Below are 27622 nucleotides of genomic sequence, written 5' to 3' on the forward strand. Positions count from 1 at the left end.
GATTTTTCAGGAAGACTAGATTGATTCTTGATTTTGAGATTTCTAAATTAGTAATGTATGGGCTAATTCTCAATCTTGGGAGTTTAGGATTCCTGACTATATATAATATTTTTAAATTTATTCTAAAAGGAAATCCTAACTTAAACGGCATTACATTAACTTAAATGATGTTAAACGACATTAAATGGCATCGATAGGCGTCATCCTCCTCCAATACTCTTGTTCTCCTTGATCATTTATCATATTCAATTTTTACTTGAAAGAAACAACTTTTTTGCTTGTGAGTAATCTCGTGTTGCTCGTTGCACAACACTCACCCCGTTTGGTGCTTGCTACTCAATGCTGTCACCTCTCCACGCTTGCCGCTCGCCGCTCAACAACCGTGCCACTCTCCTCCCTTTGTTGGCCTCGCTCGTCATCAAGTAAATTAAAAGGAAATAAAACCCTACTTAAAAACCCTCTTTGTTCATGAGCAATGCTCACCATTCGCCGGTTGCCTCACGACTCGCTCTCGTCTCGTGGCTCTCCACTATTGATGGATATGTAATTTGAAATAATATGTTTATCTTTAAAGGGAGTATATATATATTGGCTAGTCCTGGCTTGACTTTGGAATCGGATCAAACACATAGAGTTGGTCCGATCCTTGGTCCAAAGCTCAATCAGGTTGGTAATTAGTCCAAAAAATTGGGGATCAATATTGTACGAGTTGGTCTCTAGGTTAGGTATTGGACTAGTTCAACTCGAATCATGATCACCCATAATATGAGGTCATCAAGTTCACTGTACATGAAAATAGACGGGCCAGTTGGGGCTTATTGTTACTTGATGAGTGGTATACAGTCTTCTTCTTTTTTCATGTTGACAGCTTGGCATAGACGTACAAAGATTACTTTGCTTCTCATATTAGAATTGCTTGAATGCAATAGCAATGGGAAGATTATTATATGCACTTGGTACATTAAGGGCATATGATTTGTTGGATTATATGAATCTTAGTACATCGAATTGCATTGAAGAATCTCGCATCGCATTTTAGCGAACATCGTTATCAACAAACTCCAGGGATGACCCAATCAAATCTCTTGACAGCCAAGTGAGAAAGCAGTGCTTCCATTCAAAATAGTAGTTGTGATTTTTCCGTATACTCCGTGCTCCTTTTTATTTGAAAGAGACTTGTTTACCTTATTTAGTTGAAGACAATTGTCTAAATTCTTGCCCTCTGGCGTTAAAACAAAATATTGCACCATTTTGTGTACCAAATCCTCGTATCCTCTATGGTCCACTACTAAATATTCTTGTTCCTCATAATGATCTACGGGATTTTATCGATGATCTCTCAGCCTCATAATAGGATGATCAAGTACAATGACAATAGCTGCACCCAAAAAATATAATGATGATTTTCACATCACAGTGAATATGTCTCCCTGGTTTTTATTTCAGCGAGCTCTTGTCACATAACATCGTATGTTAATTTAACTATGTTGCTCCTGTAGGTATTAAATTATTAGAATCTTCGAATCTTGAAAATGTTGAATTAATGAATATATTTGTAGAACTATTAGCTTATGAAAGAAGTCAATTTTTACCTCACGAATTACAAATATAATGACCTTTGGGTGCCTTACAACAAAGTAGCCCTCTTCTATGAATATTACAAATTATTGGATACTCTTCACGTAGACTTGACATGTGCCCATAACCATACTTATTGTCATGTAAAGATGTATCAAAATCATAAAAAGAAAAATTTCACTAATTTTTAGAATTTTTTGATAATGAATTGCAATATATATTTAAAGAAGAGTGGCATCCTAGAATACATATGTAACTATAGTTCCAAGCAAATATAAAAAGCAGGTGACTTTGAATTTTGTGCTTTGTATGCGCAAATAAAAAAAAGCAAACGTATGCTGTAAGAGTTAATAATAGGGAACAAATATGATAATGGTAATTATCTTCATAAAATATGCTCGACTTATATAGAAATCAGCCATTAATTGACATTGTTTTTGTTTTTGTTTTTTTGGTGCCAGCCAATGGATGTAGCTACTGGGTCTCCAGCAATGTGTTTTCTCCTCAGATTAATCTTGGGCATGAGAGTGGATCAGAACTTTTACGCAACGTTCAATCAAGCCTATGATTATTATTTTTAATTGGGTCCTTCAATATATATACATATTTGTATCAATCCATCTATCTAAAAAATTTGAGAAGGTGCTGCCATTATGGCACTAGGTTACAATTAATTGCTATCGTAGCACCACATACGATATTAGACGTGGCTATTGAAATTCTTAAACAATATGAAAAGTTAAATATTTTTTGAATCCTAGGAAGGAGCAAAATGTGAGGAGTTTGCCACATGTGCTGTGAAAATCGGAACAACTATGGCCCAAAGATGCCGGGAAACATATATATATATATATATATATGTATGTATGTATGTATGTATGTATGTATGTTGTTTTTGAGAGAGAGAGAGGGGGGATGGGAAGGAGAAGAAATGGGTGGGATTGAAGCCCTTAAATGCAACAGGTGCGGCACAGCCCAGATGCGGGAACTCCATCCCAGATGCACCCCCGCGTCGGGGGCCGCAGCCACGGAGGTCGCCTTATGCGCAGGCTTTGAAACGGAACCTTAAATTAATAAAACTTAAACTTCTGTCACTCATTTCAGATTTTAAGTGACTGATTAGTTTATTGGAACATTATAGTAAATAGTAAGTCAAATGAGGTGGCTCATTATGGAGGGAAAGGACTTTGGAATTTCTACTGAGAATGAAACTTATCTGTCAATTTTTATTTTTAATAAGTAAAGGGAATATTCTGAAAGGGATTTTATTGAGGAGCTCCTCGAGAGTACTTATTGAATAGCCAATTATGAAACTTGTAGATTCGAAGAACAGATTTTTCTTGTGCTGAATCAAATGAATACTTCGAGAATTGAAAATTTTCTCTATCTTGTGAAACAATCACGGCTCTAATTTTAAGTGAAAATGAAAGCAGTGTTTATATTCAGGCAAGTTTTCAAGGAAAATCTAGGTAGCACCGACATGCGATACGACACGAGTGTCCGACACGACACGACACGTTGACACGTCATTTCTAAAAATAGAAAATTCGACACGTTGCGACACGTTGTATATTAAATAAATATTTTTATTTTTAATTAATTTAATTCAAATTCATAAATAAATAAATAATTAAAAAAGAGCCTATAATAAATTTACACTAATAATATTAACAAATCAATTCATTTGAAAATCCAAAGATATATTCATAGCTAATGCGAAACATTTTTTTAATTTTAACAAAAGTTATCGATTAAACTAATAATTAATAAGAAATTAGAATCAATTTATTTAAATAAATCCATGATTTTTAGAATGATCAAAATTTATCATTATTCAAAATTCAATACTTTTATTTTTCGAAATTATTTTTTAATTGTATTTATTTAATTTTCTGATTAAAAAACAATCCCCAAATCCATCCCTCATTTCGTGCGTCCTTTTCCCCCACCCCAAGCTTATTTTACTTTTTTTCCTCCCCACGACTTGACAGTGACAGGTAAGCTGTCACTTCCCCTCCCCCTCACGCCTTTCTTATTTTTTTTGGGTTTCTTTATGAAAACCCTAGCGAGCCGCCGAGCCCCCTTTTCCTATTCCTCCTTGCCGCTTGCCGCACGACCCCCTTCCCTCCTCTCCTCTTCCTCTCGTCGCCGATCCATCGCAACAGTGGCGGCCCTCGCTGCTCTCTCTGGCCGTCTCTCGTCGTCGCGGTGGTCCGTTCGTGGCTTCGTCTCGCCGGCAGGAGTTTGCCTTCTTTTTTTTCTCTCTATTCGGGTCTTTCTCTAGCCGTCTCTCGCTGTCGCGGTGGTCCGTTCATGGCTTTATCTCGCCGGCGTTCGCGGCCTCTTCTCTCTCGCCCTCTCTCGCCTCCACCCTCCATCAGTCTTCCGGACACATGTCGACACGCGTGTCGAGAAAAGTTGACCGCGTGTCGGAGCGTCGACACGCTCGGACACGCGGTCCACGCGTGTCGGATTTCCGTGGTCAACTTTTCTCGACACGTACGGAAGCACGGACAAAAAACCCAGCCCGACTCTCTTGTACGGGGTCGTAATTGATGACCCGGTCTTCCAATGTGATCACTGACTTGGCCGCCGCGGAGGCATATGCATCAGCGAAAGTGGGATTATAAAAACCGGAGAGAGGAGAGCCAGAGGAAAGCACAGATTGGAGAAACATAAAAGATGAAAGCGGCGGTGTTGTGTTTCCTTCCGATGGCCTTGGCCTTGGCCACTTTTGCCGAGAAGGACAACTGCAACCGAAGGTGCGGCAACCTGAACGTGCCTTTCCCATTCGGGCTCGACGAAAGTTGCGCGTGGAACTCCGAACTCGCCCTCAAATGCAACCACACAACCAGGGAACTGATCCTCGGCAAAAACATTCCGGTGCACAACATATCCGTGGAGGACGGGACGATGACCATTGGCAATTTCATAGCATACAACTGTCGTAACAAGAGTGGCGGTCTCCTCAATGGCTCTCGCCTTAAACGACAGATCAGATTGGGCAAAGACGGGCAATATACAGTCTCGGACACCCGGAACAAGCTCACTGTCTTCGGTTGTGACACGTCAGCTCGTATCTCCGACGCTGACGAGACTTTCGGGAGTGGATGCTTCTCCTATTGCCGCGAGGAGGTCAACTTCACAGCCGAGAGTGCTTGCTCCGGCCTCGGGTGCTGTCAGACGTCGATCCCCAAGAGCCTGAGGAGCCTCTGGATAGAAATGAGCAGCTCAACGAATTACACCACAGTTCGGAACTTCAGCTCTTGTGGATCAGCATTCGTGGTGGACCAGGAGACGTTTAATGTCTCCGATTACAAGCTCCCTGTCCCGGCTGATATGCGAGAACACGTTGACTCAAAGGTTGTCCTGGATTGGGTAGTTGAACGGAATTTGACCTGTAAGGTAGCGCAATCGAACCGATCGAGCTATCCCTGCGGCGCCAACAGTAACTGCTCTTACTTCGAGAACGGGCTGGGTTATCGCTGCTTCTGTAAGCCTGGGTACACGGGGAATCCCTATGCCCCCCCGCTGTCCCCAACGTCTGCAGGATGTGAAGGTATTCTTCTGTTCTCTTTGCAAGCCAAAATTTTTTCGTTTGGATTGGGCTATAATTTCCGTGATCCAGCCTCCTCAAGCCAGTTCTTCATTGAGTTGAGTTAGATGCTTCAATACAACCAAGACTTTAATTTAAGAATCAAAATAACGCATGAACGTACACTTACAGTTTCACCTTTGATTTTGTTTGACATAGACATCGACGAGTGCGAGGATCCAGGAAGATATCCATGTCATGGGAATTGCAAGAACACAGCCGGGAACTACACATGCGACTGCCCGTTTGGCATGGATGGTGATGGCAAAGTCAGTTGCCAAATTTCTCGTCTTGCCATAATCGCTGCAGGTAACTCTAGTTCCCTTGTGATGGTCACTCAACAATCTAAGCTGCTCTTGCTCTAGACTACGAGCCCCCTTGCTGTTGATCCGGCTCATGTTTTTATGTTCTCAAATTGTTCTCACTCTAGGGGCAATTTTCCTAGAACTAGACTCTTCAATGATAACTTATCATTTTTGGAGTAGCATCATGATCTTTCCTTTCATATTGACACGCCCCGATCACCAATTTCGACTAGTTACAAATCCCCTAATGCAGACCCAACGCACCATTCAATAATAACCCACGTGCAACCCTTGGCAAATATAATAACTCAAATAATTTCACAAGAACATCACGAATCATGACACAGATGTAGACAAAGTGGCGGCATCAAAATAAACTTCCATTACTCAAAATGCTTTCAGCAAAACTAGCAATTTAGAGTCTATAAACTCGTGTGCTTATGAGTATAAGCCCATTCACTTAGCTTCAAGAAACAACCACTCTAGTATCACGGGTCAATGCTTGTGATTGAGACCACGTGGCAACTTAGGCTTCCTTTAATTCGTTGGATCACTTAAACTAAGCCTTTTTCCCAAGGAGCGAATGCTTTTTCACTAACTCACATATGTAGTAGAGAGAGAAGCTCTAAGAGAAAATGCACTTCTATTGATCAAATGGGGAGAACACTCCTATTTATACATGAGGATTTTCAATTATTATCGTCTCAACTGCTATCTATCATATTAAATACAAGACTATCACATATCCCATTAAGTGCATGAAATATTTTGGGTATCCATTCCCCGTACTATCCTTGAGAGTATTCTAGATTTCTTATGACAATCCTAGAGCCCAAGACACTTCAAGTCTTGCCGATCGTATGGACCATCTCTCTTTGGCTGCTCGGGTCTTGAAATCTCCATGACAATAGTATCTCAAAGTTCTTCCTCTAAAAGTGCCGCTTCTCCTCTGGGGAGTTTCTTAGGATCTTTGGGGAATGAGTACTCAATCACTTGATGATTATCACATAAAAAAATTTGAAATTTTTTGTATTGCGATAATTTGAATAGAAACTACGAAAATTTGTATGGTGTTAGGATCTGTTATGACCTGAGATTCCGTTTCCCTTCCCCTCCTTTTTTGCTTTTTCTTTTCCTTTTCTTTCTCAGTTTTCACCGAGAGAGACACACGGCCACACCCTGTTTTCCTTTCTTTCGTCGTATCTCCACTGCACCCACCACACTTATTTTTTCTTTTAATACACCCCGACCCCTTTTGGACCTTTTAAACCTCTGATGCAAGGTCGTCGGCCCCGACGTGACCTCTGTACACACAGAGACAGAGAGACCGCCGTGGGGGCCCTGGGAGCCCCGCGGGGAGGGGTGTGTTGCTTGTGCGGCTTTGAGCACTGCTTATGGTGTCTTCGACGGGCATTTAATGGGAAATGGCTCTTACCGCACGTGCATGTGATTTTTCGGAAAATGTGAGTGTGTTTCGGTAAAGTTGGGGCATTTTTTATGGTGTGGCTTAATCCGGTTACACCATTTAGTGGCTGATGTGTCAAGTATTTAAGTGGATAAATGTAAGAACAAATTTTAGTTCTAAAATTTACCAGGTCCAAATTCATTACTTGTCAAATTAAATCAATCATTCGGGAGAGAAATTAATATATCCATTTTGTCAATTTTGCGTGGCAGTCATTTTTGCGGTAACGCTGTGCATAGTTGTTAGTGGCCTAGTCTTGCTCATATGCAAGAGGAGGGCCAAGGAGAAACACTTCAGGCAAAATGGAGGAGAGATCTTGAAGCACCAGAGAGTGAAAATCTTCACTGAGGCAGAGTTAGCTAAAGCCACCAATAACTACGATGCTAGCAATAAACTCGGTGAGGGTGGTTTTGCTTCAGTTTACAAAGGAAGAATCGACGGTGACATATTAGTCGCAGTCAAGAAGCCTAGAGATGTCCCTATCAAGAAGCCAAAGAACATGAACAAGGATGGCTCTCTAAGCACTCATGATGAATTCCTACATGAAATCGGCATCATTTCACAGGTGAATCACAGGAACTTGGTCAAGCTCATGGGCATATGTTTGGAGACAAAAGTGCCATTGTTGGTCTATGAATTCATCCCTAATGGGACTCTCTATTACCACATTCATGATAAGAGATCAACAGTCTTGCAATCATGGAAGAATCGCCTCAAGATTGCCTTGGAAGCTGCCTTGGCCCTCGAGTACTTGCATTCCTTGGCTGATCCGCCAGTCATTCATAGTGATGTCAAGTCTCTAAATATACTTTTGGATGAGAAATACTTTGCTAAAGTATCTGATTTCGGAGCATCGGTTTTGATATCACCTGGAAAGATCCATATAGTCGAAAGAATACAAGGCACAATAGGTTATCTCGACCCTGAGTATCTCACCACTGGGGAATTAACCACGAAGAGTGATGTTTATAGTTTCGGGGTTGTCCTTGTAGAACTCCTTACTGGAGAGACGCCGATTCGGCATGGAAAATCTGGAGAAAAAATCAACGTCATCCAATCTTTCATCTCTGCTGTGGAGGACCAAACACTCCTCCATATGATAAATTTTGAGGCATCCAATGAAGGTGAAGTGCGGGAGATCGAGGCAGTCGGTTCGCTCGCTAGAAGGTGCTTGAACTATAATGGCATGAGTAGGCCAGCAATGTGGGAAGTGGCTGAGCAACTGGCTGGGATTAACAAGAGCTTGTGGGCCGATCAATGGAACAACGAGGAGGCTCAAAGTTTACTCAATGGGACGAGATGTGATTCTCTTTCGACTTCAATTAGTGCAATGAACAAACCGGAGTCGACCGATCTTCTAGTATTTGACATCGAGGCGGACACAACTAGTTCTAGCGTCTAATTCATGGTTTCTAGCGTGGGGCTATGTACAAGAAACAAAACCAATGGTCGTATGTTCGTCCTTGATATTTCGATTGAGGTCCTGAATAAGTAGCTATTTTGAATTCTTTATAAGGGATGACTCTATTTTAAATAAAATACGGCGGATTATGCCTGATTGTACTCACTTCTATTCTAGCTATAGATTGTAGAGCTATGAGGAATAGCCATTTTATTTAATGGATGAATAACTATAGAAGATTGCTAGAATATCTATTCAAACAATTTAACAGGAAATTACTCTTTTGAATTTCAGCTTCACATATTATTCGCAAACCTCATGTGGGACTAATAATTTTCATTTCACATCTCATGGAAAACTCTTTTTGCTCCGATTAGCCCTATCCCCTTATGGGGGTATTTTGGTGACCGGTTCTATAGGATTTGGACAATCCTATTTGTTCAAATACCTAGCAACAAACTCCTATGTTCCTTATTATTACCTTTACCAAAAAAAAAAAACTCCTATGTTCCTTTCATTACAGTATTTGTGAACAAGTTCTTGGATAACAAGCCTAAAGATTTTTATTTATTGATGATATCGATATTGAGGATAGTGACTGTTGACACCTAAATTTTGGCAATCTGTTTAGTCATTTATTGCATAAAAAATTAGGGATTAATTTTATCCCCTGAAAAAAAATATTAATTGCATAGCATATAGATTTAGGTGCATTTGTTTTAATTTGCATTTTTTTACACTTATTTATTGGACCAATGTCGGATGGGTTGAATTAGTGGTTTTAGGTTTTAAATTAGCAGGCCGGGCTTGGCCCACGAAAATAGTACAAATTGGCCCGAGCCCGTTTTTTGAAATTGCGATTTGAAAAGAGGATTTTTGAAATTTAAGAAAATTGGGTTTTTGATCTTATCTTTAAAAATCAGTAGAAAATATTTAGGAGATAAGAAAAATAAGAGCATTTTGTGATTCGGAGGTTATAGGAAAATCTTCGTGTATATTGAAAAGTGGATGAAATATTTCACGAAGATTTTCATCTTATTTGCCTATAAAAGGGAGCCGTATACGATGAGAGAAAAGGGGGCTTCTTTTCGTAAAAAAAATTGAAAAGCGAAAAGAGAGAAAACAGAGAATAGGGTTTCGGTTTGTGGGAGAGGAAAAGAGAAAAATAAGCAGAAAGTAGAGGGGAAAGCTGCAGCAAGTGACGTGAGAAGACGGGAGAAGAGGGAAAAAAAAAAACAATTGACAAGACCCCTACTGTTCATCTTCTCCAAAGGGTTCTTTTGCTGCGTATCCGCCTCAGCCAGCCCAGCGCCTGATTCCCCTGCTGCCGAGCCACCGCTGTGCCGGCACCGCATCTCCAGTGATGACCTGACGCCGAGCCACTCCCTGCGGTCGCAACCAGTCCCGACGCAGAAGCCGGTCGCCGATCCGTCGCGTGCCTCCACCTCGATCAGCGCCCCTGCCCCGACGGACCCGAAGCCTCGACGCTCCACTCTCCGCGAGCAAGTCCTAGCCGTGCTACAGCCGAGCCGCCTTCCCCGCGCCGACGTAGCCGCCGGTCTCCGTCCACGAGCCCCGACGCTCGCGCATCCGCCTCGCCTGGGACTTGCAGCTCGGCCCGTTGGCCTCCGCCAGAGCTAGACCCGAGTCAGATCGCAGTCCTTTCCGCCCCGGCGTTGCTGTTCAGCCCTCGGCCCGCGACGCTTCAGCCAGCCTAGCGCCTCTGCTCCGCCTGACAAAGCCGCCGCTGTGCCGATCCGAGTCTTCCCCCCGAGTGACTCCCCTGTTCTGCTGCCTGTGTGTCCACTTTGCCGGTGATCCGCCTCAGCCCGAGCCTGCACCTCCGCCCCGGCGTCTCCTGCGGCCCGCACCACCTCGCCGTCAGATCCCAAGCCACCGGTGACCCAGAGTCGCAGCCGAGTCGAGATCCAGCACCCGGAGTCCCTCTGCTTGCAAATCCGAGGTCCCCGACGACAGAAGTCCCAGACCCAGCTCGACGCTTCCCTTTCGCCGGTGCCGAGCCTCATCGCAGCCACCAGAGGCCTCCCGCCGTCCCTGCAGCGCCCCGCCGGCTGAAGCTCGTGATCCGAGCGCCCCGACGCAGCTCCCGCGACGTAGGCCCATACCGACCCACGACAATCTCCTCGCCGGAGCTCCTCACCGTGCACCTGCTGTGCCCTCGCCGGAGCTCCTCACCGTGCACCTGCTGTGCCCTCGCCGGAGCTCTGACGCCGGCCATCCTCCACCACGAGATGCCAAGCCACCGTTCAAAAACAAAAGAAAAAGAGAAAAAGAAAAATCAGATTAGGTAGTTTTTCTTTTATTATTTTTATTATTATTTCTTTAATATTCTGTTTTAGTAGAATTGTTTTAGTAGAATTGTTCATAAATATGTGATTGAGATCCCAATATGAAATAGTCCCTCAAGCTTGTGGATTGATTGTCCGATTTTCGCGCCCAAATCCGACTCACAATCCCTTATAAAAATCAACAATCCAATCCAATCTCAAGCCCGAGATTTGATTTGTGATTTAATTTAAAATTACCAACCCGATCTCACGCAAGAAGATATGGTTCGTCAATTTTAGATATCAATCTTATCTTATTTGATTCGCTTGTTGGTTGAGTCAATCTTATTTTTTTTTTTTTGGTAAAGGTAATGGATAAAAAGCTAAAGACAAATACAAAAGCGGCACCAAAGACTTACACTCTAACTACAGTAAGTAGAAAGAGTGGAAGGGAGCCGAAGAAAGAGCCAAAGGCAAAGAGAAACAAAAACAAGAAAAACAAAAAGCGACCAACACAGTCACTAAACAGAAGTCACGACAACCAACACGAAATCTAGGCAATTCAAAAAACAAAGAGACCAAGAACGGAGAGCTGAAGTAACTTGAAGCAGGAACGCGATCCAAGCAACAACCTATAGAGTCGAAGTACGGCCTGAGAAAATGGAGGGATGAAAGCCCCAGCCCTCCAAGACGCCTATTTCTCGGGATATCTCGGAACATTAGAGAAGGTAAGCGCTTTCTCCTTTACAACTTTGATCAGGTGATTTTTCAAGGCAGAGACGATCAAGGCTTCCCCACGGAATATAATATCATTCCTTTTTTTCCAAATCAAGTAACATAAGGCAGCAAAAGAAAATCTAGCAATACAGTAGAAGAACCCTTTACTTGGATAAGAATTTAATAGCCCAAGATAGGTTATCCACCCACAGTCTCGCTCGCCAAGGTAAGTTACACCTTGTCGCCCAAAAGAAAGCAAGAGAAGCCGAGACATGGCAATCAAAAATAGGTGATTGATGGAATCTGAACTTCATTGCATAACGCACAAGTGCAAAAGTCGATTCTTCTATGAGAGAGAAGGAGCTCCCGGGTAGGCAATCCATTCCTCGTAATCAACCACAAATTAAACTGGAATCTAGGAGCAATATCAGAGTTCCAGATAAGAGAAGCCCAAGGCACTCGGTTTTTTCCTGTTCTGATGTAATCCCATGCAGAAGCCACCGAGAAGGATCCGGAGGGATCCCGACTCCAAAAGAAATGATCCAGAGTAGAGGATGAAACGGGAATTGAGAATCCCAAGCTTTGAAGGAAAAGCTCAAGGAATCGCCCATAGGGGATAGAAGATCCGCGACTACGCATTCTTTGGAAGACCAGATGTTTCAATAAGAGGAAGAGGAATAAGCCGATCAAGAGGGCCCTCCGAAAGCCAGCGATCAAACCATAAGGAAGTCGAAAGGCCATTTCCAATTTTCCGAGAAATAATGGCCTAAACTCCGCTCTTAGAAGTAAGATTTTTTCCAAGCCCAAGAGCAAACGAAGGTGAGGAAGAGATCCAAAAGTTGTCCCTTTTTAAGAAAGTGGAGTGAATCCAACGACACCATAAGGATTCTTTGTCTCGTGAAAAGAATCCAAATGTATTTAAGCATCGCTGATTTGTTACAATCTTTCAACTTACGAATACCCAATCCTCCTTCATTTTTAGGAAGGCATACTTCATCCCATGCAACCTTAGCCCCGCCTCTGCCAAGAGTGGCGCCTTTCCATAGAAATTGTCTCAAGATTTTCTCAATACTATTTAGGATTGAAACCGGCAAAGTAAAGACACTGGACCAATACGCTTGAATAGAATGTAGGACTGACCTTATAAGTTGTAGCCTACCCGCAAAAGAGAGGAAGCGTTGAGTCCATGACTGGGCCCTGGCAGTAATCCGAACAATCAAGGCCACGCAATCTGCTTTCCCAAGACTGGAGGAGATGATCGGTACACCTAAGTATTTCACTGGGAGCTTTCCTTCTTGAAACCCAAATGCCATAAGAATATAGTTGTGCAAATGAAGGAGCCCCACCCGATAAAAAGATTTCGCTTTTGTTCTTATTCGGAAGGAGCCCGGTCCAAGAAGAAAATAGATCGAGGCCCTTTTTCAGAAGAGTAATGGAAGGCCAGTCTGCCTGACTGAAGAGGAATACATCATCAGCGAAAAAGAGATGAGAAAGACGGACTGGTTTACATCTCCAATAATACTTAAACTCCCTCCGAGCAGTATTTGCATTCAATATTCCAGAGAAAACCTCCATTACAAGTGTGAAGAGGTAGGGGACATCGGATCACCCCGCGAAGCCCCCTCCCACCCGAAAAGAAGCCATGTAGTTCTCCATTAATAGAAATAGAGTATTTCGAGGTCCGAACACAAACCATAATAAGTTGAGTAAGAGGTTCAGGAAAGCCAAATGCCAACAAAGTAGTTTGAAGAAAGTCCCAATCAACAGTATCGAAGGCTTTCTGAAAATCAACCTTTATTGCACACTTGGGAGTGTAAGGTTCTAGATGAAAGCCAGCAAAAAGCTCTTGCGCCATCATTATATTATCCCTAATCCTTCTCCCTTTAACAAATGCATTCTGGGAAGAATCAACCAAATCGTTCAAGACAGCAGCTAGGCGATTAGCCAAGATTTTTGTGATGAGCTTGTAAATAGTATTACAGCAAGCGATAGGTCGGAAATCATCACGGCACAAGCATTAGGCACTTTAGGTATCAAGGCAAGAATGGTATTATTTACCTCTCTCAAAAGACGGCCTGAAGAGAAGAAATCAGAGACCGCCTCCGTCACCAACGGGCCAACAGTCCCCCCAGCAAGTCTTAAAGAACTCAACAGTAAAGCTGTCAGGACCCGGGGCTTTTCCTTTCGAGAGAGAAAAGAGCGTATCTTTAATTTCAGATTCCAAGACCGGTCTAGAAAGGGAGAATACCTGATCAACCGATAGAGGTCTTCGAATGAACTCTCTAACGTCCTGCAATGAAGGCTTGGATAGCATCGTTTGAGGAGATAGGAGATCATCGAAGAAAGAGACAAAAACCTGAGGAACCGCTAAAGGGTCACTGATCAAAGCACCCGAAGAATCCTTAACTGAGAGGATTCTATTCCTGAGCTGCCTTCTCTTGACGGAATTATGAAAAAATTTAGTATTTCGATCACCTTCCTTGAGCTAGCGGATTCTTGATTTCTGCTTGTAAAAAGATTCCTCATCTCTACGCAAGTTCACAAAGAGCTTACGGTGCACCTTCTCAAGATCAAGAAAGTCAGAGTTGGTCGGATCAAGATGGAGATCAAGCTGAGCAAGACAAAGAGCTTCTCTAGCTTCCGCTGTCCTCACCGAAATATTGGAGAACTCCTCCCTATTCAGTTGTTTGAGCCGGCTTTTTAGCACCTTCAGCTTGGATACTAGTTTGAACATAGGAACCCCAACAACCGGAGTATCCCAAGCTTGCTGAACGATGGAAGGGAAGTCAGAATGTTTAGCCCAAAAATTAAAATATTTGAAAGGCCTTCTTTTAAAAAGCGGGTTGAGGACTCTGACAACCATGGGCGAGTGATCCGAGATGCCCGGATTCAGGAACGAGGCCTCAAAGAAGGAGAATTCCATATTCCATTTAGAATTAACCAAAACACGATCGATTTTCCTCATTTTTCTAGAAGTACCAGCAGATGTCGACCAAGTAAACCGAAGGCCAACATACCTAAGATCACCCAATTCAGTCTGAGCTAAGCAGTTTCCAAATTCATCAAAATAAGGAATCCATAAGCTGGAGCCACCAAACCGGTCCGAAGGATCTTTAATGGCATTAAAATCTCCAGCTACCAACCAAGGCATATCCTGCATAAGATTATTCATACGAAGCAAGTCCTCCCAAAGAGGCCGGTGGCGACTGAAAGAATGTTCTCCATAAACAATAGACACGCAACAAACCATACCAGTCAGGGAGTATGTCAGTCGACCATGTACAGCTTGATCACGATCGACAACATTTCATAGCTAACATACTCGGGTTCCAGCCCACCCAAATTCTTCCACGAGGGGAGAAATCATAATTTGCAACCCAATTCCAACCATTAAAAAAGGAGGAGGATATAGATTCAAAAGAAACTTCAGAACTTTAGTCTCGATAAGGCCAATAAGGCACAGATTGTGGGTGGAGACAAATCTCCTAACTTCGCCCGCCCGCGACGGGGTTCATGAGGCCTCTTATGTTCCAAGCACCTATATACATAATTAAAAAGAAGAAGGAGAAAATTACCTCTTCTTGGTGGCCCTTTTCCGACCCACAGTCGGATTAGGAGCCATAGAAGGAGGAGGATCCGGGCATATAAGCAGGAGCTTATCTTGTAGTGTCTCAACTGGGACATTTTTGTGAGGAGCTTTCGGAGAAAGGCATCCAACCGACAGCAGGTCCTCATTGTCCGAAACGGCATGAATGATGGAGTTACCAATCTCGTCTGAACAATCAGGTAGAATCAAATGAGGAGAGACGACTTTCGCTTTTGCCAAAGAAGAGCTTTCAACAGCTTTCGAGGAAGATAATGGGATTCCAGGGGTCTTGTGAGACAATGAAGCAGAACCAACTTCCTTAGATGCAGGGCCTTTTAGTTTTAGCTTTAGAGAATGCCCCCCTTCAGTGGGCAGGGCTAAACTAAAAGATGCAGCTCCTTTCTGGACCATCTTCTTATTTCTTTTTACTTGCTTCCAACCCGGGTCAGCAGAAGTATGAGGGATAGCAGCAGAGACAGTGGGCAAAGGCAACTCTTGAGCTCCTTCGCATCCAGAGGCCATAGCAGTAGAATTGAGAGAGCTTGGAGATTTATCAGCAGTAGGATTTGTAACCTTATGCATTTCAGTGAGGGTCTCCTCTGCTGGAATAGGTCTAGCATCAGGCTTCTTAATAAACAAGGGGTTATCATGTGTTCTGTCCGAAGACTGAGCGAACTGAGGATGCGAGCTTGCTTGAACTGCAGGCCGAGATGAAGGGTTAGGAGATGAAGTCCCATCTTGAGGAGCATGGGGTCTAGCGATCAAAGATCGTTGAGCATTTGCAGTAGAGATCTGAGCAACACCAGCACTGCATTTGTGGCCAAATACACCACAACCTACACAAGCCGTGGGTCTCCATTCATATTCTACTTCCACGAAACATGAATTTCCTTGGTGAACCAATTCAATGGACTCACATGAAGGCTGCTTTGCTGTAATCTCTACACATACTCTAGCATAAGCCAGGGCTTTCATTTGATCAAGATTTACTACATAAAGCGGTTTACCAACCTTACTTGCAATCTTACTGATAGCCTGAGAAGACCAGAACACGGGAGGTAAGTTTTTAAGCCTTACCCACACAGGAACCGTAAGGTGGGAGTCCTTCCGCAAATCCAGGGCCGGTCTCCATTGTTGCAGCACAAGAGGTACCTTTGAAATGGTAATAAGGCCTCCTTCCAACACTTTTCTCTGGAACTCCCAATCCGGAATATGGAAATAGAAAAACCCCTTCCCATCAGCCATTAGTTCGACCAAATTAGGCCCCCACGCCTTTTTGAAAGCTGCTTCTGTAACTTTAAAAGGAATTCTTTTGCCCATATAATATCCAACGAGACACTCTTGAAGTTTCGGGTCAGCAGCCTGCAGATCATCATCAGTCATTTCCACAGATGGCCCATCATCGACTGGAGGAATGAACTCCAAGTCGTAGCCTTTGGTGGCTACTCTGGCCACAGCCACACTCGCCCAATTGCGCAGGTTTGAGTTTCTCGAGATTGCTCGCCGAGGTCGCTTGAACCCGATCTACCTCTACTTCTCCCTCGCGGCCCATCTCGGATCACGAGAGGAACGGCCTTGAACGGAAGGCTGCTTTGGACCAACAGGGGGCGAAGAATCACCCAAGTTCTCATTAGCAACACCGCCACGAGAGGAGGGGCCATGGTCAGGAACGGGAAGGCTACGAACAGCCCTTTCCCCCTCAATTTGGGCCGAAGAAGTTCCGGGATCCATAACAGCAACGAATTGCAGAGAAAGGGCGAGCAAACCCTAACCAAACTCGGCCATTTAAAGCCCAAATAGATCACTTACCAGGGCAAACTTAGGGGGGGTTGAAGAGGCCTACCAGGCGTCGTAAGTCCAACAACTGGCTTCAACGAACTGTCAGCAGAAAACAGGGCTTCGGACGCCCTTTAAGAGAGCTTCGGAGAACATAGGGCGCGCGGGAAAAAGGGCAAAGGTCCGAGACGGATGCACGGGCGTTGGGCAGCGGGAGCAACGAAGGCAACGACACTCGGAGCTCCGGCGACGGGGCCGCTGGTGGCTGCAGCGAGAGAAGCGTGGCTCGGTAGCGCAAGCGACGATTGAGAGGCGCTCGGGCGGAGGGCAGGGGCGGAGGCGCAGCAACGGTGGAGGGAAGGGATGGAGGCGCAGCGTCGGGCGGAGGCAGAGGCGCGGACGCCGGGCGGAGCTGCTGAGGAGGCAGGCGAGCGAGCGCTCGGTGGAGCGACGAGTCGGTCAGTCTTATTTTCATAAAAGAAAAATCCAAAAAATATTTGAGTTAGGATTAGATTTGCTGATTTAGGGTTAAAATTGCAATCTTATCTCGAGTTTTAAATAAAAAAATCCAAAAAAATGTTGAATTAAGATTAGGTTTGGTTATTATCTTTTATATTTAAAATAAGAATTTTATTTTAAATCATGGAAAAGAAAACCAAAAGAAAAAGCATTGCATGTGAAAATTTTAATTTCGAAATTAATAAAAAAGACACAAAAAAATCATCATGCATATGTCATGTAGAATTAGGGCATTCTTTGCACGTCATTGCATGGCTAAGATTGCATATTATAGGTTTAGATAATTTCTCCTAAATAGATTGCATGCTTATTAGGAAAATAAAAATCATGTGCACGTCATAGTTTCATACAATGCACGTCATTTAGTGATTTTTGTTAGGTGCATTTAATTAGAAATTGCCCGTCATTAGAATTAGGTCATTAGATTAATTTAGATTGCATATTTAAATGTTGCATTTCTTAAATTTCGAATCTCATAGAAAATACAAAAAAATTATTTAGAATAAATCATCTCATGCTTAGAATAGATTACATGCTTAGTTATGTCATATTGCTTAGGTCATATAGCTAAGTCATGTTGCCATGTCATATCATTTCATGTTAAATTAGTGGCATGCATTGCATATCGCATGATTTTCATTAATTAAGTGAAAACAAAAACAAAAATTGCGTTTTAATTAGAAATCATATTTAGGACTGCTGATGTGAATTCTAAACTAACAACGCAGATGCTTTCGTTGATATAAGGTAAGTCCTACAATTTATTCATTTGCTTTCTTGAGTGTTAAATTGGTGGTTTGCGTACCTGCATGGTCACCTCACATGTTAAGAAATTAAAATCAATTCAAGTTGCTTGCCAAACAATTTTTTTAAAATAAAAGAAAAAGGTACCGAAAGGGCGTTAGAGAAATCTAGCGTAATCAAATCTCCGAACTCATAAATCTCTGGTTCGTAGGAGTAAAGTGAATCTCCCATTACATTACTTGGGTTTCTAATCGACCCACCAAAAATAGATTAGTGGCGACTCCTAATTAAAAAAATTGCATGTTAACAATTCAAACCTAAGTTGCGAATTGGTATGGGCTTGGGAGAGCCCGAGTTAAGTCTAGGCTTAACAATCCATTAGCCAAAACCTTAGGTGGTTCACACCCTAAAAAATTGGTCGCGACGACTCCACTGGGGACTTGAGTTAAAACTCTTAGTGGACTTAGGCCAATTTTTCTTTTCTTTTGAAAAATGTTTTTGTTTGGTAGCGAGGATCCCAGGTACGTCCCTAACATTTAAGGTGTTAAATGTTTTTGCAAATTGGGAGATATAAGGGGAGTAGTCTTTGCTAACCCTTGCCTTGCAGGTTGGCGTTGGGGATGAATGTTTTAAATTCAAACTATTGAAGTGTTATTTGATTTAAATTATTGTGCATGCCCTGCATTTAGCACTACACTATTGCACACACAACCTGCCGCCGAACCTGGGCCGCATAGGATCATTTAGGATGGTGTTGAGATGGATACCACTTCGACCGCATGCTCGCGGTACGAGTTGCCCATTTCAATTCCGAAGTTTCTTTCATGGTGTCAAGAGTACCCACCTCGGTCTGCATGCTCGCAACCCGGGTCGGCTCTTTGACCAAGCCGGAGTCATGAGGACCCGACATAGTCCACAAGCCCGTGGCTAGTCCGATCATCCTTGTGGCTCCACCTTGATAAGCCTTATAGATTAGAAATCGAGCCACTTACCATGCGCATGTCTATGTGATTGCCATTAATTTTCCTTGGCGAAGTAAGTCTTCTATCCCTATACCATGCAATTTATTTTGTCATATTCTTGGGTCGGTCCATGACAATCTAGGTCAATCATTGATTTGATTCATTTGTCAATTGGAAATGAAATGAGAAATTGCTAGGGAATGATGCATTTTGAAAAAAAAAACTTTGGAGAATTTGTTTTCAATTCATGTTTAGGAAATTTGGTCTTTTAGGGTGTCTATCTTTATTTTCCTAGTCCATTTTTAGGAAATGCCTTTCTTGGAAGAACTTTTCATGAATAAATGAAAAAAATGGAAAAATTGATTAGATCATTGTCATGGATCGACTTTCTATTTACCCTCATGCTTACATGTTCCCGTTTATTTGAATTAGGTGAATATGGAACGATCCCGCTCACCCATCTGTTCATGATTGAGAGCTAAAATGACAAATAAAAGAAGAGCTTATCTCGTCAAGCAAAAGTGCTGCGATTTATCTTTAGTGAGAAATTGCAACTCCAAAAGAGAGCCAAGAAGACCTTTTGAATCGTCTCATTTTCCTAAGGTAGTCGAATTTGATGCCATCATGAAGAGGGTAGCAACATATCTATGGAAGAATATCAAACCTGAAGGGCTTGCATCACAAGATCAAGAAGGGTGAAGAATTCAAGTACAAATGATTCATGGTCTTAAGTAGTTCGATTTCCTCATTTAATTAGGGGCATGCACCTTCCCCTGCATGGGAATTCTTATTGCTTTTTAGGGATTGATTTCAATTTATTCTGTGCTTGAGCATCACATTCCAATTGTAATTTGATTGATGGATATCAATAGAATTACAAGTTTTGTTTTGAGGACATGATGGGGTATGCCAAACCAGTCCAATGACGATATCCAACAATAAAAAGAAAATATCATCCAAGGAGAATTCTGAGGACTGGGCTTCTTCATGCTTCCTCATCCAAAAAAGTAAAAAAAAAAATCATTTTTTAAGCCATTTCCAAAAGCATGCATTAGATTAGCCCTGTTTAATTTTCTGACTCATTTGCTTCATGTTTCAGAGCATTACTTTCTTGACCCGATAAGAAAGCATCTGAAAAAGGCACATCAGGTTGCAATTGGTTCAATTGTTACTCAACAAGTTTCTAAAGAGTTAATGTCGGTCACATCTCGATACTACTTGAAATATCCATCTTGAAGAGCCAAACAAAGTGTGTTCCATTTCCATGCTTGACGGAATTTTCATTCTTGCCCATTAAATGAGGGGCAAGTTAAGAGAGGATCATCCATCTTTGGTGAAAGAGGTACATCTCGTCTTTGAACATAAATGATTTTGGGAGATGACGCTTTGTTTTTTTCTTTTCAGATGACGAATTGGGGGCACTACAGATTCTAGTAGTGACATGACTGAGACAAAATCTCGATCTGAGCCAAAATGGTTGTGCAATTTGAATTTACTTTGAGTTGCATAGTATCCTATTCATGCACGTTCTCTTGTGCGGGGGCAAAAAGAATGGAGCATTCATCAAATTAAAAAGCGGATTTTCAATCCCCGGGACATCCATTGCTGAGACAATCCCTCCATGGGACAATTCCTTGAATGAATGCTGAAAACCATGTTTTGAGTGCAATAAATTATTTGTTTTGAAGTCACAAACACTTTTCATGCTTAAAGTTACTGGACTCTTTTGAAAAGAGAATTTTCATATTGATTTAGCTCACCAATTTAATGTGGAGATTTGTCAAGATATACAATTTAATGGAGTGACTTCAATGCTTAAGAATGCTGAATGAGACGTATCGGGATGATGAAAGGCAAGCCTTATCCTATACACAAAATCCCATACTTATACACTTGATACACTTGTGAGATGAGTGTTGGAAGTTCCATATCCGCAAGGTAAAGAGTTCTCTCGCAAAAGGTACGATAACCGAAATGATGAGAGGCAATTCATTTCTCTATCCTAAACACTACAAGTGATCCGTTGCTTAACCCTTTTGAGCCCATACACTTATGGATATTCTTTTCAAATTACCCCTGTCAAGAATCACCCCACATCGGGGCAACTAAGAGATCAAATGGCATCATGAGGTGAGGAAAATGAATTGAAATTTTCTTGCTCTCACTTGCATCAATCTTCAAGTCATGCTATTACATTGAATTCATGTGTTAATTTAAGTGCCTTAGGATGATGAAGAGCATTTCTTTCTTTATCCCATACACTTATATCCTTTGCATAGCCCATTTGAGCCTGCAATTTTATTTCTTTAAACCCAGTTGGTGATCATCCCCCACACTGGGGCAAGGCAAAAGCTAGATGAGGACCTTTGAAAGTTCAAGTGCCATTCAAAGTGTAATTGCTTGACACTTGCATTGTGCGCAAGAATTGAATTACTAAGGGGCATGAAAAAAAAAAACAATGTGCTGGTAAAAGCAAGGCCAATGCCCATGAAAAGAAGTGAAAAATGCATGAGAACTAGGGGCATGAAAAGTGGTGTGCCTGGTAAAAGCAAGGCCAATGCCCATAGATGAAAAAGAGTCAAGATAGGTGACATCAATTACAAGAATCGAATCCCAATAGAGCAATAGTCAAAGAACTCAAATGCTGAGTTTTTACAATCAATGGGGCATTTCATGAAGACGATCCCCAATGATGGAAAAGAAAACTGGTGGCAATGCCAAGATGATCACCAACTTTCACCCTTTACACACATTTTGAGCATGATGATCCTTTCATTTCTCAACCCATGAACCTAACCTATGTTACGTCCTTTTACAAAGTCTCTTCAGATTAGGGCACTTGAATTAACATAGGAGTTCACATGTTTTATGCATCGCTCGAAAAAGTGCGAGCAAGATTATTTCTTTCTCATTTTGCAGGGTTCTTGACTTGTAAACCCGGAGATGATTAAAGAGTTGTTCTTTCAATAGCCTTGACTCAAAGAGTCCCTTTGTTAAGCCGTTGACCGAGCCCTCATTATGGTCCTTGTTAAAGACCTCTCGGATTGGTAAGGTTGTACCGCTTGCGAGAAAACTCGGACCCTTGTTGGTGTGATGATAGTGAGATGGAGCGATTCTCATAAAATAGCCTCTAAATGAGAGTGAGTGAAAGTCCTTTCTAATTGAAGGTCCCTCATTTGGTATTCTTAAGAAATCCATGTCATGAGTGAAGATTGTCTTGAATGATAATTCTCTCCAATGGAAATTTGGGTGATGCAATGGTCATTATACATGAACCCCGATTGAGTTGATGAAAACCTCACTAAATTTTGAAATGTGCATTCTAGAGTAACTCAGTTGTCTATCTCTTTGATGAATGCATATAAGTTTTTGCTCTAAATCATGTCTGACAGGTAATTCAAGTTCCTTTCAGAATGTTTCATGATATTAGGAGATGAGAAACCTCCACCATGAGGTGAAAGACCTCCACAGGATATCTAAATTCCAAAAGACATTTTTCTCCAAGAATCGGAGATATCACCGAGGTAAGTATATCTCTACCATACTCTAAAATACTTGTCATTGTGCAGGTATTCTCTCTTAAGTGCATCGACACTTGACTTGATCAAGCTGTCCAGTTATATTGACCTGGCGTGCTTTCATAGCCCAGAGTCTTTTTATCGACTCGACGTGCTTTTGTAGCCCGATGTCCCTTTATATCGACCTGGTGTGCTGTCATAGCCCAGAGTCCCTTTTGAAAACACCGACCTCGACCGAGTTGTCCCCCAAATATTTTCCTCCCGGATTCAATCGATTAAGGCGACCGAGAACGGTTCGGGTCCTGGTCAGTTGACCTTTGTTGCAAGGTTGGGCGACCGAAGAATGGTTCGGGTCCTAGCCAAGCAAAACCTCGTTTAGGCGACCGTAGAATGGTACGGGTCCTAGACAACATTTATTGCTCTAACAGGCGACCGTAGAATGGTACGGGTCCCGGAAAAGCAATTTCCCCATTCAGAGTATTTCTGATCCGTAGAATGGTACGGGTCCTAGACAAAACCTATTTCCCTATTCGGGCGACCGTAGAATGGTACGGGTCTTGGAAGGTAAATCCCGTTTAGGCGACCGTAGAATGGTACGGGTCCTAGACACAATCAAACACTGTCATACTTGGGTGACCGTAGAATGGTACGAGTCACCCGGGAAAGCGAGTCTCTTTACAAAGCCATGTTACTATTCTAGGCGGCCGTAAAATGGTACGGGTCTGGACATGTAACACCAACTATCTTGAATCACTCTACCCTCTTTGAAGGTAAGTTATTCCAGGTAAGTTCATTTACCATTTGCATACAAATTGCATTCCAAAATTTCGACATCTCAGTCTGGATCTGGATGTCTCAATTCTATTCGTTGAATGTTTCACTCTGGATGTGAATATTTTTCGACCTTTCTCATTATACGTAGTCTGGATCTAGGTATTTCGAGCTTCTAAAATCGTGACATATCTGTCTGGACTTGGATGTCTTGATTATTTTCATTCAAACATTTCACTCTGGATGTGAATGTTTGTCAATCCTTCTCATTATACCTTAGTCTGGATTTAGGTATTTTGAGATTTTCAAAAATCTTGACATCTCAGTCTGGATCTAGATGTCTCAAATTTTTCCGTTGAACATTTCACTTTTGATGTGAATGTTCTTACCTATTACGCTTTTCAAGGAACCTGAGTGAGAGTTGGGTACTTGTGGAGTAAATAGGGATTTATCATGTACCTCAAAATGCTTTACCGCACTAATTGGTAAGTAATTGTAGGTACGTTCTTTCTTTTGACATCATGCATTTCCATGCATCATATAAATTGCATTAAAAAATGGAATTCATTTTCCGACAAAAAAAATCATTCAGTGCATTTGCATAGTCAAAATTTAGATCTCAATTTGTCTTTGAAGGCAACCTCTTCGAGCTCACCTTCAAAGAGGGGCAGCTGTTGACACCTAAATTTTGGCAATCTGTTTAGTCATTTATTGCATAAAAAATTAGGGATTAATTTTATCCCTGAAAAAAAATATTAATTGCATAGCATATAGATTTAGGTGCATTTGTTTTTAATTTGCATTTTTTTTTACACTTATTTATTGGACCAATGTCGGATGGGTTGAATTAGTGGTTTTAGGTTTTAAATTAGCAGGCTGGGCTTGGCCCACGAAAAGAGTACAAATTGGCCCGAGCCCGTTTTCTGAAATTGCGATTTGAAATGAGGATTTTTGAAATTTAAGAAAATTGGGTTTTTGATCTTATCTTTAAAAATCAGTAGAAAATATTTAGGAGATAAGAAAAATAAGAGGATTTTGTGATTTGGAGGTTGTAGGAAAATCTTCGTGTATATTGAAAAGTGAATGAAATATTTCACGAAGATTTTCATCTTATTTGCCTATAAAAGGGAGCCGTATACGATGAGAGAAAGGGGGGCTTCTTTTCGTAAAAAAAATTGAAAAGCGAAAAGAGAGAAAACAGAGAATAGGGTTTCGGTTTGTGGGAGAGGAAAAGAGAAAAAAATAAGCAGAAACTAGAGGGGAAAGTTGCAGCAAGTGACGTGAGAAGACGGGAGAAGAGGGAAAAAAAAAAACAATTGACAAGACCCCTACTGTTCATCTTCTCCAAAGGGTTCTTTTGCTGCATATCCGCCTCTCCCAGCCCAGGCCAATGCCTGATTCCCCTGCTGCCCGAGCCACCACCGTGCCGGCACCGCATCTCCGATGACCCGACGCCGAGCCACTCCTGCGGTCGCAACCAGTCCCCGACGCAGGCCGGTCGCCGATCCGTCGCGTGCCTCCACCTCGATCGGCGCCCCGCCCGACGGACCCGAAGCCTCGACGCTCCACTCTCCGCGAGCAAGTCCGAGCCGTGCTACAACCGAGCCGCTTCCCCGCGCCGACGTAGCCGCCGGTCTCCGTCCACGAGCCCCGACGCTCGCGCATCCGCCTCGCCCGGACTTGCAGGCTCGGCCCGTTGGCCTCCGCCAGCTGGACCCGAGTCGGATCGCGGTCCTTTCCGCCCGGCGTTCTTTGTTCAGCCCTCGGCCCGCGACGCTTCAGCCAGCCCCCAGCGCCTCGCTCCGCCCTGACGAAGCCGCCGTGCCGATCTGAGTCTTCCCCCAGTGACTCCCCGTTCGCTGCTGTGTGTCCACTTTGCCGGTGATCCGCCTCGCCCGAGCCTCGCACCTCCGCCCCGGCGTCTCCCCGCGGCCCGCACCACCTCGCCGTCGATCCCAAGCCACCGGTGACCCAGTCGCAGCCGAGTCGAGATCCAAGCACCGGAGTCCCTCTCGCTGCAAATCCGAGGTCCCCGACGACGAAGTCCCGAACCCGGCTCGACGCTTCCCTTTCGCCGGTGCCGAGCCTCATTGCAGCCACCCGAGGCCTCCCGCCGTCCTGCAGCGCCCCCGCCGGCTGAAGCTCGTGATCCGAGCGCCCCGACGCAGCCTCCGCGACGCAGGCCCATACCGACCCACGACAATCTCCTCGCCGGAGCTCCTCACCGTGCACTTGCGTGCCCTCGCCGGAGCTTCCGACGCCGGCCATCCTCCACCACGAGATGCCAAGCCACCGTTCAAAAACAAAAGAAAAGAGAAAAAGAAAAATCAGATTAGGTAGTTTTTCTTTTATTATTTTTATTATTATTTCTTTAATATTCTGTTTTAGTAGAATTGTTTTAGTAGAATTGTTCATAAATATGTGATTGAGATCCCAATATGAAATAGTCCCTCAAGCTAGGGATTGACAGTCCGATTTTCGCGCCCGAAATCCGACTCACAATCCCTTATAAAATCGACAATCCAATCTCAAGTCCGAGATTTGATTTGCGATTTAATTTAAAATTGGCCAACCCGATCTCATGCGCAAGATATGGTTCGTCAATTTTTAGATATCAATCTTATCTTATTTGATTCGCTGTTGGTTGAGTCAGTCTTCTTTTCATAAAAGAAAAATCCAAAAAATATTTGAGTTAGGATTAGATTTGCTGATTTAGGGTTAAAATTGCAATCTTATCTCGAGTTTTAAATAAAAAAATCCAAAAAAATGTTGAATTAAGATTAGGTTTGGTTATTATCTTTTATATTTAAAATAAGAATTCATGGAAAAGAAAACCAAAAGAAAAAGCATTGCATGTGAAAATTTTAATTTCGAAATTAATAAAAAAGACACAAAAAATCATCATGCATATGTCATGTAGAATTAGGGCATTCTTTGCACGTCATTGCATGGCTAAGATTGCATATTATAGGTTTAGATAATTTCTCCTAAATAGATTGCATGCTTATTAGGAAAATAAAAATCATGTGCACGTCATAGTTTCATACAATGCACGTCATTTAGTGATTTTTGTTAGGTGCATTTAATTAGAAATTGCCCGTCATTAGAATTAGGTCATTAGATTAATTTAGATTGCATATTTAAATGTTGCATTTCTTAAATTTCGAATCTCATAGAAAATACAAAAAAATTATTTAGAATAAATCATCTCATGCTTAGAATAGATTACATGCTTAGTTATGTCATATTGCTTAGGTCATATAGCTAAGTTATGTTGCCATGTCATATCATTTCATGTTAAATTAGTGGCATGCATTGCATATCGCATGATTTTCATTAATTAAGTGAAAATAAAAACAAAAATTGCGTGTTAATTAGAAATCATATTTAAGACTGCTGATGTGAATTCTAAACTAATAACGCAGATGCTTTCGTTGATATAAGGTAAGTCCTGCAATTTATTCATTTGCTTTCTTGAGTGTTAAATTGGTGGTTTGCGTACCTGCATGGTCACCTCACATGTTAAGAAATTAAAATCAATTCAAGTTGCTTGCCAAACAATTTTTTAAAATAAAAGAAAAAGGTACCGAAAGGGCGTTAGAGAAATCTAGCGTAATCAAGTCTCCGAATTCATAAATCTTTGGTTCGTTGGAGTAAAGTAAATCTCCCATTACTTTACTTGGGTTTCTAATCGACCCACCAAAAATAGATTAGTGGCGACTCCTAATTAAAACAATTGCATGTTAACAATTCAAACCTAAGTCGCGAATTGGTATGGGCTTGGGAGAGCCCGAGTTAAGTCTAGGCTTAACAATCCATTAGCCAAAACCTTAGGTGGTTCACACCCTAAAAAATTGGTTGCGACAATGACGATATTGATCATGACCTTGATACAAAGTTGGAGCTTCTAACTAGGATGAATGTGCTAAAACTTTTTGACTGAGTCAAAAAGGGGCGGTGGGACCCACTTTCAATTTTTTTAAAAAAAAGAAGAAGAAGGAAAAGGAAATAAAAGGTTGAAAAGTCAAAAGGAGTAGGAAAAGAAAAAAAAAAAAAGGGTGTTTAGCTCATTGGTCGAACCAATCCAGGAAGAGGAAGACAAGAGAAAAAGAAGAACAAAGAAGAAAAAATGGAAAGAGGAAAAAGAGGAAAGGGGTTTGCGCCTACCAACCACAGGCATCTCGCCTAGTCAATTCCATTCCATAACATAACACTCAGTAAGTACTCGTGCTCCTTGTTATTCAATCAGAGTATTTTTAGTTTTAGGGCTTAGAATTCAAAATTATGTGACAGCGAAGTCCTTTTTGAGTTGTTGAGCCCCACACACACACACACACACACACACACGATAGTTAAAGGTGTCTTAGAGCCATAGAATTTTATGGAACTTGATCCG

The 27622-nt window shown here is 42.3% G+C and overlaps 5 protein-coding genes across 5 annotated transcripts; 1 reads left to right on the plus strand and 4 right to left on the minus strand.

The window, feature by feature from the left end:
- The first annotated feature begins 3981 nt into the window (after positions 1 to 3981).
- LOC104451744 (wall-associated receptor kinase 3) lies at positions 3982 to 8544 on the plus strand. Its single transcript, XM_039315266.1, has 3 exons — positions 3982 to 5137; positions 5333 to 5482; positions 7156 to 8544. The coding sequence occupies exons 1-3, from the start codon at positions 4261 to 4263 to the stop codon at positions 8343 to 8345; spliced, it is 2217 nt and encodes a 738-aa protein (XP_039171200.1). The 5' UTR covers positions 3982 to 4260; the 3' UTR covers positions 8346 to 8544.
- A 1365-nt stretch (positions 8545 to 9909) lies between these two features.
- Positions 9910 to 10655, minus strand: LOC120294952. Its single transcript, XM_039316104.1, has 2 exons — positions 10549 to 10655; positions 9910 to 10513 (listed from the first exon to the last, which is right to left on the minus strand). Exons 1-2 carry the CDS (start codon positions 10582 to 10584, stop codon positions 9983 to 9985), a joined length of 567 nt encoding a protein of 188 aa, XP_039172038.1. The 5' UTR covers positions 10585 to 10655; the 3' UTR covers positions 9910 to 9982.
- Positions 10656 to 13835: 3180 nt separating this feature from the next.
- Positions 13836 to 16181, minus strand: LOC120294393. Its single transcript, XM_039314458.1, has 2 exons — positions 14926 to 16181; positions 13836 to 14556 (listed from the first exon to the last, which is right to left on the minus strand). Exons 1-2 carry the CDS (start codon positions 16179 to 16181, stop codon positions 13836 to 13838), a joined length of 1977 nt encoding a protein of 658 aa, XP_039170392.1.
- A 285-nt stretch (positions 16182 to 16466) lies between these two features.
- On the minus strand, positions 16467 to 17187 carry LOC120294394 (proline-rich receptor-like protein kinase PERK2). Its single transcript, XM_039314459.1, has 2 exons — positions 16816 to 17187; positions 16467 to 16703 (listed from the first exon to the last, which is right to left on the minus strand). The coding sequence occupies exons 1-2, from the start codon at positions 17185 to 17187 to the stop codon at positions 16467 to 16469; spliced, it is 609 nt and encodes a 202-aa protein (XP_039170393.1).
- Positions 17188 to 24561: 7374 nt separating this feature from the next.
- On the minus strand, positions 24562 to 25494 carry LOC120294395. Its single transcript, XM_039314460.1, has one exon. The coding sequence runs from the start codon at positions 25492 to 25494 to the stop codon at positions 24562 to 24564; it is 933 nt and encodes a 310-aa protein (XP_039170394.1).
- Between the last annotated feature and the right edge of the window lie 2128 nt (positions 25495 to 27622).

Source organism: Eucalyptus grandis, chromosome 6 (assembly GCF_016545825.1).
Source record: "Eucalyptus grandis isolate ANBG69807.140 chromosome 6, ASM1654582v1, whole genome shotgun sequence".
In the NCBI taxonomy this organism is placed as follows: Eukaryota; Viridiplantae; Streptophyta; class Magnoliopsida; order Myrtales; family Myrtaceae; genus Eucalyptus; species Eucalyptus grandis.

Coding starts and splice junctions, on each gene's coding strand:
- LOC120294952 (XM_039316104.1), bottom strand. CDS start 10,584: ATGGCCGGCGTCAGAGCTCCGGCGAGGGCACAGCAG. Junction 10,514..10,548: donor CTCCGGCGAGGGCACAGCAG/GTGCACGGTGAG, acceptor AGGGCACAGCAG/GTGCACGGTGAGGAGCTCCG.
- LOC104451744 (XM_039315266.1), top strand. CDS start 4,261: ATGAAAGCGGCGGTGTTGTGTTTCCTTCCGATGGCCTTGGCCTTGGCC. Junction 5,138..5,332: donor AACGTCTGCAGGATGTGAAG/GTATTCTTCTGT, acceptor TGTTTGACATAG/ACATCGACGAGTGCGAGGAT. Junction 5,483..7,155: donor TCTTGCCATAATCGCTGCAG/GTAACTCTAGTT, acceptor TTTGCGTGGCAG/TCATTTTTGCGGTAACGCTG.
- LOC120294393 (XM_039314458.1), bottom strand. CDS start 16,181: ATGGCTGATGGGAAGGGGTTTTTCTATTTCCATATTCCGGATTGGGAG. Junction 14,557..14,925: donor AAAAGGGCCACCAAGAAGAG/GTAATTTTCTCC, acceptor ACATTCTTTCAG/TCGCCACCGGCCTCTTTGGG.
- LOC120294395 (XM_039314460.1), bottom strand. CDS start 25,494: ATGGCCGGCGTCGGAAGCTCCGGCGAGGGCACGCAAGTGCACGGTGAG.
- LOC120294394 (XM_039314459.1), bottom strand. CDS start 17,187: ATGAAAATAAGACTGACCGACTCGTCGCTCCACCGAGCGCTCGCTCGC. Junction 16,704..16,815: donor AGCCCTGTTTTCTGCTGACA/GTTCGTTGAAGC, acceptor GAGTTTGGTTAG/GGTTTGCTCGCCCTTTCTCT.